Below are 16,265 nucleotides of genomic sequence, written 5' to 3'. Positions count from 1 at the left end.
GGCACTTTTATTTAGCCAATCTCTGAAAATTTATAAAAATGGACCAAAAGAAGCAAAACAACTATTTCTTATACACTTAGATTGTATTTCCTACCTGTGGTTCATGCTAGTTTAATTGTGTCTGTGTTGTATATATTACCAGTACATTACACATAGTACTTTCAAAATATTGTCAAAAGCCCAAATTCAGAATAACCCATGAAGAATACACCTCTTTTAATACACTGAATTGTTAGCTTCGAGAGTGAATGTCAGGGTACCAAGTAACATCCCCAACGCAAGAAGACTCCAAGGCGAGAAGTTCCTCAAAGCTCCATTTTATTAGATATGTCATATTCGGGAAAACCCGAATCTGAAAGCGTCCAGGTTTTCCCCACCCAAAAGAAAGTCCATGCCCCTTCCCCTGCACCCACATGTCCATCACATGGTCCAAGCAATGCACCGTCCCAACTGCCTCTCAGTCATGCTACTCCAGGTGCAGGCTGAATGTCCTTGGCTCTCAGAGAAAGGAATGTTATTATGGTTAGATATCTCCTCAACTCAATGCAATCCACCCTCCCAGTTTCCCACAGCACTAAGTATAGTCCTGAAGATCCAAAGAAAAAGATGATCTCCAGAGCTGACAGTGACACTGTTTTAGTACAGAAATTGAAAGTCCTTGCTACATTCGATTTGTTCTCTTTTTCAAAGGAATTGATTATTTATTTGGAAGAATTGATACTCTTCCAGTTTTGTGCCAAAAGATATACAGTAACCGTACATATTCTCATTTTAGGAGACAGCCTGATTTTCATGTTTAGTTGAATATTGATTCTAATGAATTGAATCTGTGGCTCCAGTCTTAACACATGTTTGCCTGGGATTAAACATTAGTTGAAAACAATTGGAGTTTTAAGTACATGTGTCTAAAAGTGAGATTATGAATAGATTTTCTCTGCTGTCTTTTTGATAATTTATTAATATTGCAGCCCTATAGCTGGAAGACAACTAAAAGAGGTAACATAAATTAATCAGCCACTTTCCTGTGATCTGTACAATGTTGTGGCTGTGTTCTGTGGCATTCTCACTGGAAGTTGTTTTATTTTATATCCCAAAGTGATTTTACTATGTAATATACTCTTAAAATCAGAATTTTTACCTATTCTCTTAAACATTTGTTTCATTCTTGGTTAATTTCTTTTCAATATATTTTCCATCTTTATTTTTGTATGTGTCTGTATTTTTTAAAAATGATTTGCTTTCCTCTAGGATGTGCTTAGTACGAATGAAACAAGAGGGCCGAGCAGGAAAATACATGTGTTACTACATAGTATATGCTATGTGGGAAGATGCTGAACAACGTGGGAAGGTTATGGGAGTGAGTATTTTTTGATATGGATTCATTGGTCACTTAAGTATCTTCTTCATTCTACTTTGTTCAAGAATGCACAATATAATTATATTAAGGAAGTATGTGAGGAAAAATTGGAAGCAAATGTGTAGTATGACTAATAGCAGTATTGCTCGGACTGGCAAATTACTTCATCTTAACTCATGCCTGGGCCTTTTCTACAAGTGTTTCCCCACCCACCCCCAAAAAAACACCGGCAGTGGTTGTGATACAATGCTATATTCATTATTATTCCAGAAATGGAAAGATATTGCTAGTAGAAAATCCCAGATTGTTTTAAACTTGAAATCCCCAATATTGTATGAAAATAATTTAATAAATACTACTTAATAGTACTATGAACAGTAATAACAACAACAATAATAATGTATAGCTGATTGACCTTGGGCCAATGATTCTTTCTCGGTTCAAGTTACCTCATAATACAAATTATATTAGTATTTTCTGAATTTAAAAACAATTCTCAATAACTCAACTTATGTATTAGTTTTAAAAAGACTTGCTGTTTAATTCAGAACAATTCGCTTTTTTGTCAAGATTGAAGAATTTCTAGCAGGGAGAGTAAACCCCTCTTTTAAACAGTAAAAATTAAAGATGCATTCCAGGCTAAAAGAGAAATTACAGTCCATAAACTTTCTAAGCCAAAGTATAGAAATATTTGATTTCCAGATACTAAATTTATTTCATGTCTGTATCCTGTAGTATAAATTGATTACTATAAAGCCATAGTTAGTAGTTCTAACAGTATAAATGCCATAAAGAAATATAAGGTCCAGCTATATAAAGTTGTTCAATGAAGCTTTTCTTAAAATGCAAACTTTGGAACAATTTAAAAAATAACATTGCCGAAGAACATAAAATCAGGAAAGCAATTTGGAAAAGAAAGTAAAATGCTACAACAATTGCATGTTGTGGTAACACATAGCAAGTGTATGCATAGAGCCACTTTATGGGGAAATGGACAGTCTCTAAATATGATAAAGAAATTACAGTAAGGAATGTAGAAATGATATATGATTATAGATTGAGAAATGACCACTTTCTTTAGTTTTACAATTGGCTATTTGGTGTTACCAATGTGAGAACATCATGATTTGAATCAAGGCATTTTCACTTTCAACTTATGCTTTTCCTAGTTTTAAACAGTATATTAATTCATAGACTGGCTGTTAAAATTGTTGCAATTTGAATCTTAGCTGCAAAATGTTGGGACCCTTTAACCTGGGTTCTTTCAGCACTTTTGATTGTTGGCAAGAGGGAACCAAAACTTGACACAGCTGTAAAAACAAAAAGAAAGCCTTTGGCCTCAGCAATTCTACTGGTGTTGGCTGGTTTCATATATAAATTTTATTCTACTGCCCCTAAAACTTGCAGTTAATTTTGTTGGTTACGTACCAGGTGTGTCCAGTTTTGTGGCTAACCAGTGTTTATCTAATTTTTCCACTTCTGATTTTTCTACCAAACTTTTTAAAAAGCATTAAAAATAGCTTGATATTATGATTTAAAGTGTTAATTGTAAAATTAGGCATCATTAAAAAAAATTAATTTCACTCTGGCTGTGCAATTTACAAACACAGTTGTTAAAACTGCCAGCTATTCAGTTTTGTGAGCTTGAGCTAATACATAGGCTTTATTTTTGTAAAATGTAAATATGTAAACTGTTGCATGAAAAACAATAATCACCTCAATCACCACCACCATCATCTTGATAAATATGACTCAATAAGGTAAGTGTATGGGTAATCACATCCTATTTTATTATCTGAATATACATGAATATTTTGCTTATGCATTGAGTTTCTATCTCTTCTTTTGAGTTGCATTACAGTTTTAAATGATGTTGATATTCCATCCAAATAGGGATATATAGTGGATGTCAGCTTGAGAATCAGAATATTAAATCATATTTCGAGGTTAGCTTCTCATCATCCTATCTTGTTCCAAACATAAATGTTCCATTTTGATTTAAACAAACGTTTGCATTTAATTAAAGGTTTTGTGGCTTAATCAGTTTGCTGCAGGTGGAATGCTACAAACAGGTTATGCCTAACTTCCATTAAGCAAGGTATAATTGTCTATATATTACTACAGGATCTCTTCCCATATAAATGTGAAACAGGACTTCATAGTAATCTGTAAATTGGCTCATATTCTGAGAAATATAAATGTTAGAATCCTTTTAGAGTAGTGGTGTACAAGAGTGGAGTGCTTTTTTTTTCTGAAACAAGGGCCACATTTGGCCTTAAATAATGGATGAAAAGCTACACTCAAAAAGCTAGGGAATCAGCCTGAACAAAAAATTAAGTTAGTTTCATTTAATTTATCTTTACATTTGATTTAATTTACTGTTAACTTTAGTGAACACAAATTTAGTTACTTTCCAATTATGTCAATTCTTCTGTCAGTACAAATTATAATTTGTTACAAAAGTTAAAACTCTTGTGAAGGCCACCTCTAAGGTTTCAGGAGCCATTGATCCTGAAATCACAAAGTCTACATTTTTGTTATAAAGCAAAGTAGTCAAACAATGGCATCAGAAATGCCATTGGACATGTACTTCACATAATTTTTAAAAAATGGCAAAAACCAGCATACCTTTAAATGGCTTTATTCAAGTAAGTGATGCATTTCTGCCTACTTTGAATCATTGTGAATCCATAGCAAATCTCCCCTCTGCTAATGTGAAGTGCCAGTTCTACAAAGTTATTCATTCTCTGTTCTAGAACTAAGCATTTTGGTAAAAACCTAGCAATGAATTCTGTTAAGTAGACCCTGCTGATTTTTCTCAGTTATTTTTCAGTTGTCTCAATGAAAAGATGATGCAAACCTCTTTCTCGGGTACCAGATGAGAGCATTTTCCAGGCTATTTCTTTTCATTATATTCCAATTATTGCCTTTATGCTATAACTTGTGGCACAGACTCTCAGCATTTTAATGGTTTATGGCTCTGAAAGCTGTTTAGACCAGGGGTGAAATCAACTTACCTTTGCTACCAGTTCGCACATGTGAGCACACATGCCACCTCTGTGTATGCGCAGGACCTTCCGCACATGCGCAGAGCATCAAAAACGGGACGTAATGATGTCCAGGTGTGTGGGCGGAATCTTCCGCTGCTACCGCTACCAGTTTACCCGAACTGGATAGAACCGGCTGAATAGCACCACTGGTTTAGACACCAGTGGTACTTTAGAAAGTAAGCGGTACTGTAGTTACATGCTTGTGTTCTCAGATTTATACAAAACGGGCATGGCATGGTCATTTTTAATGTATTTCTTTCTTTCAGCAATAGATTCTGTACTATTGTGGTCTCTTCTTTTGAGTCCATACCCTTGCCCACTTTTATGATCATATAAGTTATTTTTACAATTCGAGAAATTATTTTCTCCCCTGATTTTGTTGTTTGGAAGCCTATGTAGTCAATGCTGTAATTGGAAACTAAGAAACCAGTAGGAGAAACTACATTTGATATCATTGCTCTTTCTCCTGATCTTGGAATACATTCTTTCCATGATGCTTACTTTTACTTTGTGTATAGATGACTGTCTTTTCTGAAAAGCACCTGAGTATGTTTTTTAGAGTTGATAATTAGTTACATAACATATTCTCTTTTCTCACAGTAAGTACTAACATTATACAATTATCTTGTGGTCTACTGTCATTCCTGGGGGAACCTTGACTTGATACCTTCTGCACACAATAAAAAATAGGAAAGCCTTTATCCTTAGCATTCTCACGTGTTAATTCATTTTCTTACTGTCTCCGCAGCAAATGAAACCTTAGATTTAAGGGATGGATCTTTTTTCTCTTCTCCCTTTTTCTTGTTTTTCCAGGAGATAATATATATAATTCACTAACTTTCAATAGTATTAGTCTGCTGAATGCTTCAAAAGTCACACGAAGAGCCATCTAAAATTGTACAATGAAAACAAATTTTGAATATCATCTATATATAAATTAATTTGTGCAATATGAAATAGAAATAAGCATACCTACAAGTTGCTGAGATATTTAAACCATTTTTAATGTTTACTTATCCCGACCTTCGTTTCTTTAAAAAATTCAAGGAGAGTTTAAATCTTGTAGAAAATGTGTGCAAAGATCAGATTTTGAAATTAGTATTCCTTGTGGCAAATAAACGTTTATTTTAAACAAAACATTGCTCTCATGTTGAAGGGACACTGTAATCCCAGTACATTTAAGACTTGTTTGTTCAGTATAAAATCCTGATTTGTAGCTGAGCCTGCCTTAAAAATTGTACAAGATGATAGGAGCAGGAAGGGGCCATCCAGCCCAATATGCCAACCACATTTTAATTTATCTTAATCCTACTTTCCTGCTTTTCCTCCAGACCACTCAAGCCCCTCCTTTTCCAGAAACACATTGAAGTGTTTCTTGAATTCATGTATTGATTCTGCACATGGAGTACAATGAAGTCTTTGTTTTATGTTAGGAAGAGCTATTTATACTCGGTAGCCCCTCTTACCTTCCCTCGTTATGACTTGATTTGACTGAAGTTTACTAAGGTTACTTCCTACTGCACTAGTAAAGCTGAAGGAATCTGGCTGTAACTAAAATAAAGCTTCCACTCCTTTCTTTTCTTTTCCTGATTTGCCAGAAGGTGTCCTGTCCAGTTGTCGTAGTTACAATGAATATATTCTGAATTTCATAGATGCCCAAAGTAACAAATTATATAATGAAAAAGAATCTGTAAATTTAATTAGAATTGTTAACCGAATTTAAATCCAAGAATAGGAAGATAATCCATTTCATCCAAGATTGTCTGTGAGCTAACTTCCAGAAGAACTTTCCTAAAAATGAAGGTTGTAGAGTAGTACTCTCTAATGAGATGTTTTTAGGATAAGCTATCCCAATGTCTTTCTCCCTGTGAAACATTGAAAGTTATCTTCAGGACTGCCTATTCCAGTTAGAATTTGCCCACTCAGTGTATTCTAACACAGAGTAGTTTCTGATGGTCTGTATTTGATGAGAGGGAACATGGAGGCAAGCATTTTCTGTGTTTGCAGCAGCAATCACATCCAGAAAGCACACACAGGTAACTGATTCAGCAGGATTCATTAACTTCTCTTTATATACATAATAACACATGAAGCAATATATACAATACCAAGAGTAGTTCTTCCAATGTGGTAGAGAGGAGAGATTGTAAGTAGATACAAACCAAGGCAGGCTCAGCAGAGAACTGATTTCAGTTTCAGTTCAGGAGACTAGTTTCAGTTTCAGCCCTCATTGGCTGACTTAGTTGCTATGCCTATTCATTGGCTCTGCCAGTCATGAATACTCTGACGTTTTCTGTAAGAATTCTCCACCTCAGAGGCAAAAGTGACCTCATTGCTCGTAGTCTTTTGAATATTTGTTTAAAGGATTTGGGGGGACAGATTGTCATTCTGAAAGGGATGTGACACTCTGAATGTTGTATCAAGATATATTGTTATTATTTTATTTTAAAATTTTATTTTGTATGTTGTTTGAGTAGTTGTTTGAATAGTGAACCATTTGGAATAGGGTACAATTGAGGTCTAAAAGCCCCATAAATAAAATATTCACTCCTCATCTTAGCATTGGCACTATAGGTCTTGTTTCTGCTGGTTTACCTTCTGGAATTTCTCAGTGTCCCAGGGTGTTCAAGAGTGTCCCAGGCTCAAGATGTGGAAAAAGGCTGTTTCAGGACAATCACATTGAATATCTTTTTTCTTTGAATTCCAAAGAGTGGCCAGTTGCTGAGACTATAAAATTGCTGAGAAAATCCCTTAGAGCAACAGATTTGGTATGGATCAATTGCAGTGGTACGGTGCCAATGAATTATAAACTCACCAGAGTGTGGTCTGGCTATGACCAAGGAGTAATCATGATGTCCACTTTCAAATTACAAACCATCTATTTCAAAGTAAAGACTAGACATTTAAGACAAGCCCATGGACGTTGTGAATTCCTAAACCATTCCAGACTCCACTCTGAAGACATGGGAACTGAAAACTCCTAGCATTAACAGCCGAAAAATCTAAAAGTAGCCCATTGATAAGAGAGGTGTTCAGGTAGAGGTTTCAGTAGACATGCTAATAAGCAGAAAGGTAAACAGTACAGTAGAACAGTACAGACCCTAACTTTTTCCTACAGTCCAGTTTCAAATAATGATATTCTCATCTGTTCTCTTCACCAAGATATAAAGAGGACTAAAGTCTGTTGAAAGACCACCCTGGTACCCATCTCTGACTAAGTTTTATTCCAAATATATGCTATACCCAAAAAGAGTAATAGTCACCATTTGATTTTGAAATTTAGTAAAACTGATGCTTCTTTGTTTCTAAATTCTAAATGGTCTTCCCATCTCTGTTGTTAAAAGAATATTGCCTTATATTCCTTTCTTTAACTGATGTGTACTTCCGCATTTTGTTAGGGTGATGTCAATACCCATTGAGGTCAAAGTGATCCTTACCAGTTTTATGTCCTTCTCTTCAGCATTGCTCTGATACCATTCTTGTTTATGAAATGCAGGGTGGCGGTGCCTATTTTGAGCATACATTATAACGCTAACAATTCATTCAGCTTTATGCAAGATCTCACATCTTATCAAAGGTTTTCCTCAGGAAAAAAAATGATAGCTTTCACTTTACCTCGTTGAGAATCTTGCTAATCGATTGATTTATAGAAACAGGCTCTTTCTTTTCAATCTCCTTCATTGAAACCAAAAGTACTGAATTGTGTTCCAAATGTGCACGGTTAGAAAATCCATAAAAAACCTTTAAGACTGGCTAACTCCCAATAATGTTTCAAGTTGTGTCAATTAATAAGTGGCCCCCTCTCCCTAATATTAGAAAGAAAAATATTTGCCTGATTCCAGAAGACATTGGATGAAAACTTTGCCATAAAGTATCCCTTGTACGTATCTGTCATTAGAAATGCGCCAACTTCTTAGAATTCGCAAAGACAGTACTGCTGGTATTGATGAACCATTTGGCTGTTACAACTGAGGAGCAATCTATTTATATAATAATATATAAATAAATGTTGAAGACTGGAATTCTCCAGGATTCTGGTCAACTTACTCTGTAACATTTTGTGGTTCATTTTTTTTCCTTTTACTTGAGGGCAGAACTAGGGCAAAGAAATAATTTTTATTCACTTCAGAAAGGTTACAGCAATAAAGAAACTCTTGTTAATATCAAGGAGCATGGCAGCCAGGAGTTTTCACAGTCTGGCATTGTTTGTTTTACCAGCAATTTGGAACCTTCTGCACTCTTAAAATATTGGCAAGAAAATATTTAACTGTTCACTGTTTTGTGGCAAGCATGTCTTGTGTAAAAGAAACCCTTGAAGAAGCAGAATTCTCTTCCTCTACTTTTGAAAGATGTGGGAAAAGTTAAAAATCCTGTAACATATATACCGTCTTTTATGGATAATTAAAATGTCCCTTTAAAAAAAGCACAGTCGAGAAATCCACAAGCATAAAAATAACAAGAAATGTAGCAGAAATTACTAATAGATGGATTGGGGGGGGGGGAAGAAGGATAATTAACAATCTAGTGTATTTATCTCTTTATAATATGTTGGATGAAAATGCTGAAATGTTCAAATTAGTCATTACTGTATTACCAATTGCTGATTGTAAGAAGAGAAATGAAAGGGGGCTTTGGTATAAGTGCTTTCTCTTCCTTTCTTCCCTTTGGCTACAAGAAGATATTTTGCTTTTGTTTTTTTATTAACTATAGTTTAGCATAACATCCAAATGGCAGTGCACTGTGATTAGTTACAATTATGATTACTTTGAAATAGACCATTTTCATATATGGATTTGAACGTTACTTGTTTTAATCATAATTGAGCTAATCATGATTTGCATCAGAATGTTACTCTGAAATAAAGCCTTCTTGGGGCTGTGCTGTATGAAAAAGCAGAAAGCATGTACACCCTGCGTTTGTTCCTGTATGTATTAATCATAGTTTAAATGTTATCTCTCAGTACAATGGAGGAATCTTTTCAAAGATATTCCTATGTTATATATAAAACTAAGAATCTTAGCACATTTTGAATGAGTATCTTTTAACTCCTTAGTTCTGACAATCTGGGAACAATTTCTAAGCTCTAAACTATGCATATTTATCTGCAAATTAAACACTGTTGGACTCACTTGGGCTTAGTTATATCTAAAATTTCACTGTATACTTTCTGAAAGTAATTTTGAGCCATAGATTTCAGTGGCGTTTAATGCATCTGTGCTTAATTTATATTTTTGTGGGATTTGGGGCACAGCCCTTAATCTGAAGCCTTCAGAAAACTTCTAGGCTTCTAGAATATTGCCTATTTTCTCCTAAGATTCCTCACTTACTCTGATCAAAAGCCAATATGAAAGTAAATCCAGTGCAAGTTGTGGTCTTCACAGATCTGTGCAGGGCTTATTTTGCAGGAGAATAAGATGTAGCTATCAGCAATTTTAAGTCTCCCGCTATTCATAACATTTGCGACAGGATTGTAATTTAAGATGTAATTATTGATGAAAGCTAGATGTTGAGATTTGTACAGTTCAGGGAAATAGGATTGAGACAGACTGTTCAAAGAGTCCTCTCTAAGTTTATTTTCTTTAATGAAGTACTGTATCTCTAGATTTAGCCATAAGAGTGTCTCCATATGAGGATGTTGTTGTTAGTTGCGAAGTGGTGTCCAACCCATCGTGACCCCATGGACAATGTTCCTCCAGGCCTTCCTGCCCTCCACCATCCTCTGGAGTCCATTTAAGCTCACTCCTACTGCTTCAGTGACTCCGTCCAGCCACCTCATTCTCTGTCATCCCTTTCTTCTTTTGCCCTCAATCTTTCCCAGCATTAGGCTTTAAAATTGTGCTGTTATCCAGGGTACACTCCCCCTTCTCAGTAAAAGACTCATCCTTTCATTTACTGGCATGCTTGCTTAGCTTATTGTTCTCTCAATAATTCTTTTTATTGATATTAGGATATTAGGATATTAGGATATTAGGATATTAGGAATACCTCTGACCTCCGCTCCTTTCGTATTAAGCTTAAGACCCACCTATTCCAAGTAGCTGGCCTGGCTCAACTTTGATCTAACCATATCGCTCCTGACGGGTTTTTAATTGGGTATTTTAATTATATTTAATTATTTAGGGGTTTTTTAATCACTGTATTCTAATTGTTTTTTATTCATCAGCCGACCTCCTCCTTGTGTATGTCTCGGTATATGTCTCTGTTATATGTTTGTTTTGTCCACATATTTATTTCATATGTTTCATTGTACGCCGCCCCGAGTCCTTCAGGAGAGGGTGCGGCTAAGAAATAAATATTTATTTATTTATTATTTATAAAGGTGCCCCCTCCTCTTTTTGCTTTAAAACTGCTATGCAAGGGATATGGTGTAAAGTGTGATTATTTTCTTTGCCTCTTGTAGTATTTGTATTATGTGTTAAATAATCTTTATGGTAACATTTTTATTGTATAATAAAAATGCATCATAACTATATTATAGTACATAGGATTTGTTTTAAAAATGAAAGGATAATTTATCATGGGTGTGTTAATGAGAGCTGTTCCCCTTGATAGAAATACTGTTTATTCAGAAGCATATTCTGTTGAGAAAAAATATTGCCTTGAACATGCCTTCAAAGAACAATTGTGTTTGGCTGCGACATTGCTTTTTGTTTAATAATATGGCACACTTTCCAAACATTGCAAATATAGTAAGCTCTGTACAAGCATCCTTCTCTTCTACACATCACAAGTCTTTCATTTTGTATAATTTTTCATTCTGTGCTATCTAAAGCAAGCAAGTAGGTAAGAGACTGTAGTTTTCTTGTGCTGTTTTTGCCTCTAATACCAATCCTTCTTCTAAGTCAGAGAACACATTGCTTTTATTTTTCAGGTTAATTCTCTTATCCTAAGAAGAAGTCTGAGAACCTTGACGGAAGTTTTCTATGCATCTATTTTTGGATATGATGAGGTAATGGTAACAGTTAAATTAAAGTTGAATATGCATAGAACAGAAACAAAGTATCTATTTGTATTAACATGAGTTAGCCTTGTTGTGTGGTCATATGCCCTGAATATTTGTTAAATGTTTCCTAATCAGTTTCTGCTATTGGTGAGAGGTGAATGAAGCTAAGAGAATGTGGCCATTGGAAAAGCATCATAGATTACAACATTGAAAAAGCCATTTAGGTCATAAAACTCAACCCCTTGTATTAGAGAAATCCAAAATAAAATAGCCGTCATGGATGCCTGTCTAGTCTCTACTTGAACATCCAGTGAAGAGGAGCCCACTCTGTCTGATATCTATAGCATCTCTTTGGGAACCGGATACCAAATTGTTCATAGGAGTCTGTATTTTGCTTGAGATTTAACTTTTTTGTTCTCTGTTGAATTGTCTTTGCTTTAATGCTCTTGAATAACCCATCACAATGTTGAATCTGCTACCTGGATCTCCTTGTGTCTTACTTGTTTCTAACCACAGACTGATTGCACATTCTGCAGTCCTGTCTATAGCTATTACCACACAATATTATTTTATATAAAGTAGTCAAGATCTAATGTTGTATTTAAAAACTATACTGTTGTCTACAGGTACTGTAGTCTCCTATTGTCCTTTTTATTTTGTTTTCCTTTTAAATATTTTTTAAAATAATCTTTATTTTGTTTAGTAAAGCAAATAAGGGCTTCTGCTGAAGTTGAAGTTAGAGGGATAGATTTGACCAGACTAAAACAAATTAGCTATGGGCTCACTCTTGGGGATTGTCTAACTTTATCAAATAGGTTTTAAGAACATTCTTATGGTTATCCATATTTTAGTCTCCTCTTCTTTGGACTACTGCAATGAATTTTATATGGGGCTACCTTTTACTACTGTGAAAAAGCTACAAGTAGTCCTGAATCTGCAAATAATTGATTGGGGTACATTATTGTCATATTTCTATTGGGCAAGCTGCAGCAGCTGCTTATTTGGCTTCCCAGTGAATTTTAAGATGTTGATAGTCATTCATAAGGCCCCTCTTGGACACGGTCAACCTGCTCCAGGTCCCCTCATTGAAGACCTGCAATTTTGTGAGTCCCTGGTGTGTTCTCTGGTTATGCAATTCTAGGATACTGCTTTGAGTCATGTTACATGTGTCTTAGTAAATCTAATAAATAAAAATGTAAAGAACAATATTTTTGACTAGAATCCTATTCAAATGAGCTGATCTGGCAACTTCTTCTGGGAAGTAGTGCACACCATGACAGAAGAAGACCCATTGCTGGTCTTCCCTACAGAGGTGAAAATGAACAGGATAGTAATAACTTTTCTATTTAGCAGTCTTGTATAAAAAAAAATAGCTAGGTGAAGGTAGGAAGTGAAACAGGATCAGATACCTTAAGCATGGCAAGTCCACAGCAATGGGTTTATTATAAATCCTTCCTTCTCTATAACCGGGATGGTGTACATGCGGAGCCATTTGTCAGGGCACGCGAGATGCTGCCCTGTCAGCTGGCCAGCGCGCATTCGTGTGTTGGCCAGCTAAGTTCACCCTTTTTTAAAGCCAGTTTTCGCTCGCCCCAGGCTCCAGAGGCCTGGGAAGGCCAAAAAGAGTCCCCCCGGAGGCCCTCCGGAGGCTTCATGAGCCTTTCTGGAGCGCAAAAAAACGGCCCTATGGGCAAATCGGAAGTTCGGGAACAGACTTCCAGTTTGTTCGGAGGGTTGTTTTGAGCACTCCGAAGGTTTCAGGGAAGCCTCCTGAAGGTCCCTGAAGCCTCTGGAGGGCCTCTGGAGGGGGCGGGGGAGGCTATTTTCGCCCTCCCCTGGCTCCTATAAAGCCTCTGGAGCCTGGGGAGGGCGAAAAAAGCATGCAAAAAATGGGGGGGGGAGCCCCTGTAGTGCATGCATGCACCCTGGGGGGGGAGGTGTCACACATTGCATTATGGGTGCAGCACGCCCGCACACAACCCCCCTGCGCTCTCCCCACTTATGGCACGCGAGCCAAAAAAGGTTTGCCATCGCTGCTCTATAACATTGAGATGGACTGCTGGTTAAGGCACCAGACTTGGGGGCCAGTCTCTCTTTGTCAGCCCAACCCATTTTACAGGATTACTGAGGCAAAAATAGGAGGAAGGAATGTTAGGTCTGTTCACTGCCTTGAGTTATTTGTTTAAAAAGTAATAAAAATAGGATTTTAAAAAATCTAAAACAAAAAAGCAAGGGGAAAGTAATCTCAGTGACTCAGTTTGCAAGATGTTTTCTTTCTGCTGTAAGAGGCCCACCATTTTTAATAGAATTGTTGGGGGCTTTTACGAAAACCTTGTCCAATTTCCCCCTAGCCAATCGGTTTGAGACAGCATGTTTCCCACTGTCGCTAGCATACCAACCATCTATTTCATGAGTTAACTACAAAAAGAGATTGGCATGTCCTGACTGAAGCTATGTTATTGGTTTGCTTGTTTGTTCTTTCTGTCTGTCATTTCCTCTTTACAACAATCCTCTGGTAAATCACAAGTTGCCCCTTTGCTGTAAAGGATTGTCCTATATCAATAACAGCGTTTAAAAGAAAATCTGAGCATCTTCTTTAAAAATGTATTTTAGGGAATACTCTCAGATGATCATGTACTTGCAGCAGCTATCTGGAGAAATCTGTTTGAAACACATTGCAAGGATCCTAGGCAGCTGGCAATGATGGTAGAATATGTGCGCAAGCAGGTAAGCAGCATACAATCCTTGACTTCTCACACCTAAGGTAAATCATGTTAGCTGCCTTTCTGCTGTATTCTGGCAGGCAGGCATTTTTTTTATTCAAGCACACATTTAATGTGTAAATTAATGGCATTCTATTAATTGGGAATTGTTACTGGGAAGAGCTATTTAGGAGCTTGGTGTTTCCCAGCAATCCCCGTCTGCAGCTTATCAAGACATTTACTTCTGTTTCCAGTATTGCACAGCTGCTTTGAGGAGCTTTCTTCTACTGCAATGAAAGAGATGCAGCTGTTTTAATGAAACTTAGGTGTTCATATTCCCATATGTTGCAAAGTACCTCGGAAGCTGAACCGGTGCTATTTTAACAGTACATTTCCAATTGTATTTTAATTATGATTAATGTACATAGTTGGTTATTTTAATATATTATTAGCCACTTTGTATTTATTTAGCATTCAGCAAGCCATTTGTATGCTATTTGTTGATAAAAAGGCTGGATGTACATTAAACTAGTAAATAAATAAATAATTGGAGACTGGAATCCCTGTATGTTGGGGAATGGTTCAAAAAATATAAAGAAAAACACTTACAGGGAGGTTTTCAGAGTTCTACCCCTTAGAGTTCCTCCTGATAATCAAGACCCCTTCTGGAATTGTACTATGATAACAAAACTAGAGTATTTCAGTAGAGCAACCAAAACCACATTGACGTAAATTGCATTTGAATATTCTTAATAACACTCATTAAACAAATAATAGCCCCATCTTCCATCAATATCCTGAAGGAAGAAATCACCCTTCCAACAAATCTGAAAGTGACTTGCACTATTTTGCTGTGATTATCAGGTGCAGCATCTGGATGCTATGTCAGGAGAAGACCTGCTGCTGTCTGGGGAAGTGAGTTGGCGCCCCCTAGTGGAACCTAATCCACAAAGCATTGTAAAGCCTGTTTCTCCAGTATATAACGATGAAGGACTTTGAATCCGGTCAACCAACTTGAAAATGTTTGCTGTTTGTGTATATTACCTTTATACTTGGAACAATTTCTGGAAGCAGAAACTGGGAATTGTTAGGAAAAAGCATAATAAATGCAGTATTGCTATGTTAAAAAGTGATTAAGAGTTTGTTCTTTTGTAATTATACATTCTAATAAATCTAAATACCATGGTGTTTGTAGTAAGTTTATGTATGTATGTATGTATGTATGTATGTATGTATGTATGTATGTATGTGTGTTACAACCCCTGGTATGCCCAAATATGGGAGGGTATAATATATATAATATATAATGTTGTATTTGTGCTGATAAATAAATATTTGGGCATACCAGGGGTTGTAACACAAATAAATACATAAATAAATACATATATACATACACACACGCACACACACACACACATATGTTTGTTTGTTTGTTTTAGTAGATTTTCACGGGTGTAAGTATGCTGGTCTTGTTGTATTCAAGTCTTTTCCCGTGTAAGATTGAGATTGTCTTAGCAACGTTTCAGCGAGGTCTCACTTGCTATCTTCAGGCTGGGTTTGGGGCCCAAAACCCAGCCTGAAGATGGTGAGTGAGAACTCGCTGAAACGTTGCCAAGACAATCTCAATCTTACACGGGAAAAGACCCGAATGCAGCTCAGAAATTTATCCTTTGTGGGGAAAATAGCCTATCAACATGAGGAGCAAAATGTTTTCATCGGCGAAGACAAGGATCAGTTGCCCAAATACTATGATCCTCGAAGCCTGAAAAAGATGCAAAATTTGTACGATATTTTTGTATAAATACAAAAATAGGAAAATGTTATGTTGGGAATTGCAAGTATTGAAATAAAGTTTCTTAAAGGTTTCGTTGTAATTTCCCATCTCAGATCATATTCAACGTAATATATAGAATGGGGAACATTTTCTTACTTTGCAATTCAAGAATAGAACATTGTAATGATCTTATAGAAATCATAACTTTCACAACCAGTCTGGAGGTAATTATTAAAAAAGCATTTATAAATGACTTGCATGTTTTTTAGAAATGCAAATAAAATCAGCTTAGTTTGATCTGATGTCTGGGAAGTGGAATCTATATCTTTCCTCCCCCTTCTGATTTTGGAGAAAACTCATTTGCCGAAGCTAGTATTTGATTTGAAAGAGTAATCCCTATTGAAATTTCACCTACTGATATCTTCAAAGGATGATTGTT

General features: G+C 36.1%; 1 protein-coding gene across 2 annotated transcripts in view; it reads left to right on the top strand.

Annotated features, from left to right (window-relative positions):
- Positions 1–15,185, top strand: part of UQCC1 (ubiquinol-cytochrome c reductase complex assembly factor 1) — a 32,728-nt gene extending 17,543 nt beyond the window's left edge. For both annotated transcript variants that reach the window (XM_081946522.1, XM_081946523.1), the window contains exons 7-10: positions 1,249–1,357; positions 11,279–11,356; positions 13,964–14,077; positions 14,917–15,185. In XM_081946522.1, coding sequence (XP_081802648.1) covers positions 1,249–1,357; positions 11,279–11,356; positions 13,964–14,077; positions 14,917–15,051 — 436 coding nt within the window. In that variant the 3' untranslated portion in view covers positions 15,052–15,185. The remainder of the gene's footprint in view (positions 1–1,248; positions 1,358–11,278; positions 11,357–13,963; positions 14,078–14,916) is intronic.
- The last annotated feature ends 1,080 nt before the right edge of the window (positions 15,186–16,265 follow it).

This window comes from Natrix helvetica (assembly GCF_964273705.1).
Source record: "Natrix helvetica genome assembly, chromosome: 3".
Classification (NCBI taxonomy): domain Eukaryota; kingdom Metazoa; phylum Chordata; class Lepidosauria; order Squamata; family Natricidae; genus Natrix; species Natrix helvetica.
This window is presented reverse-complemented; position numbering and strand designations above follow the sequence as displayed.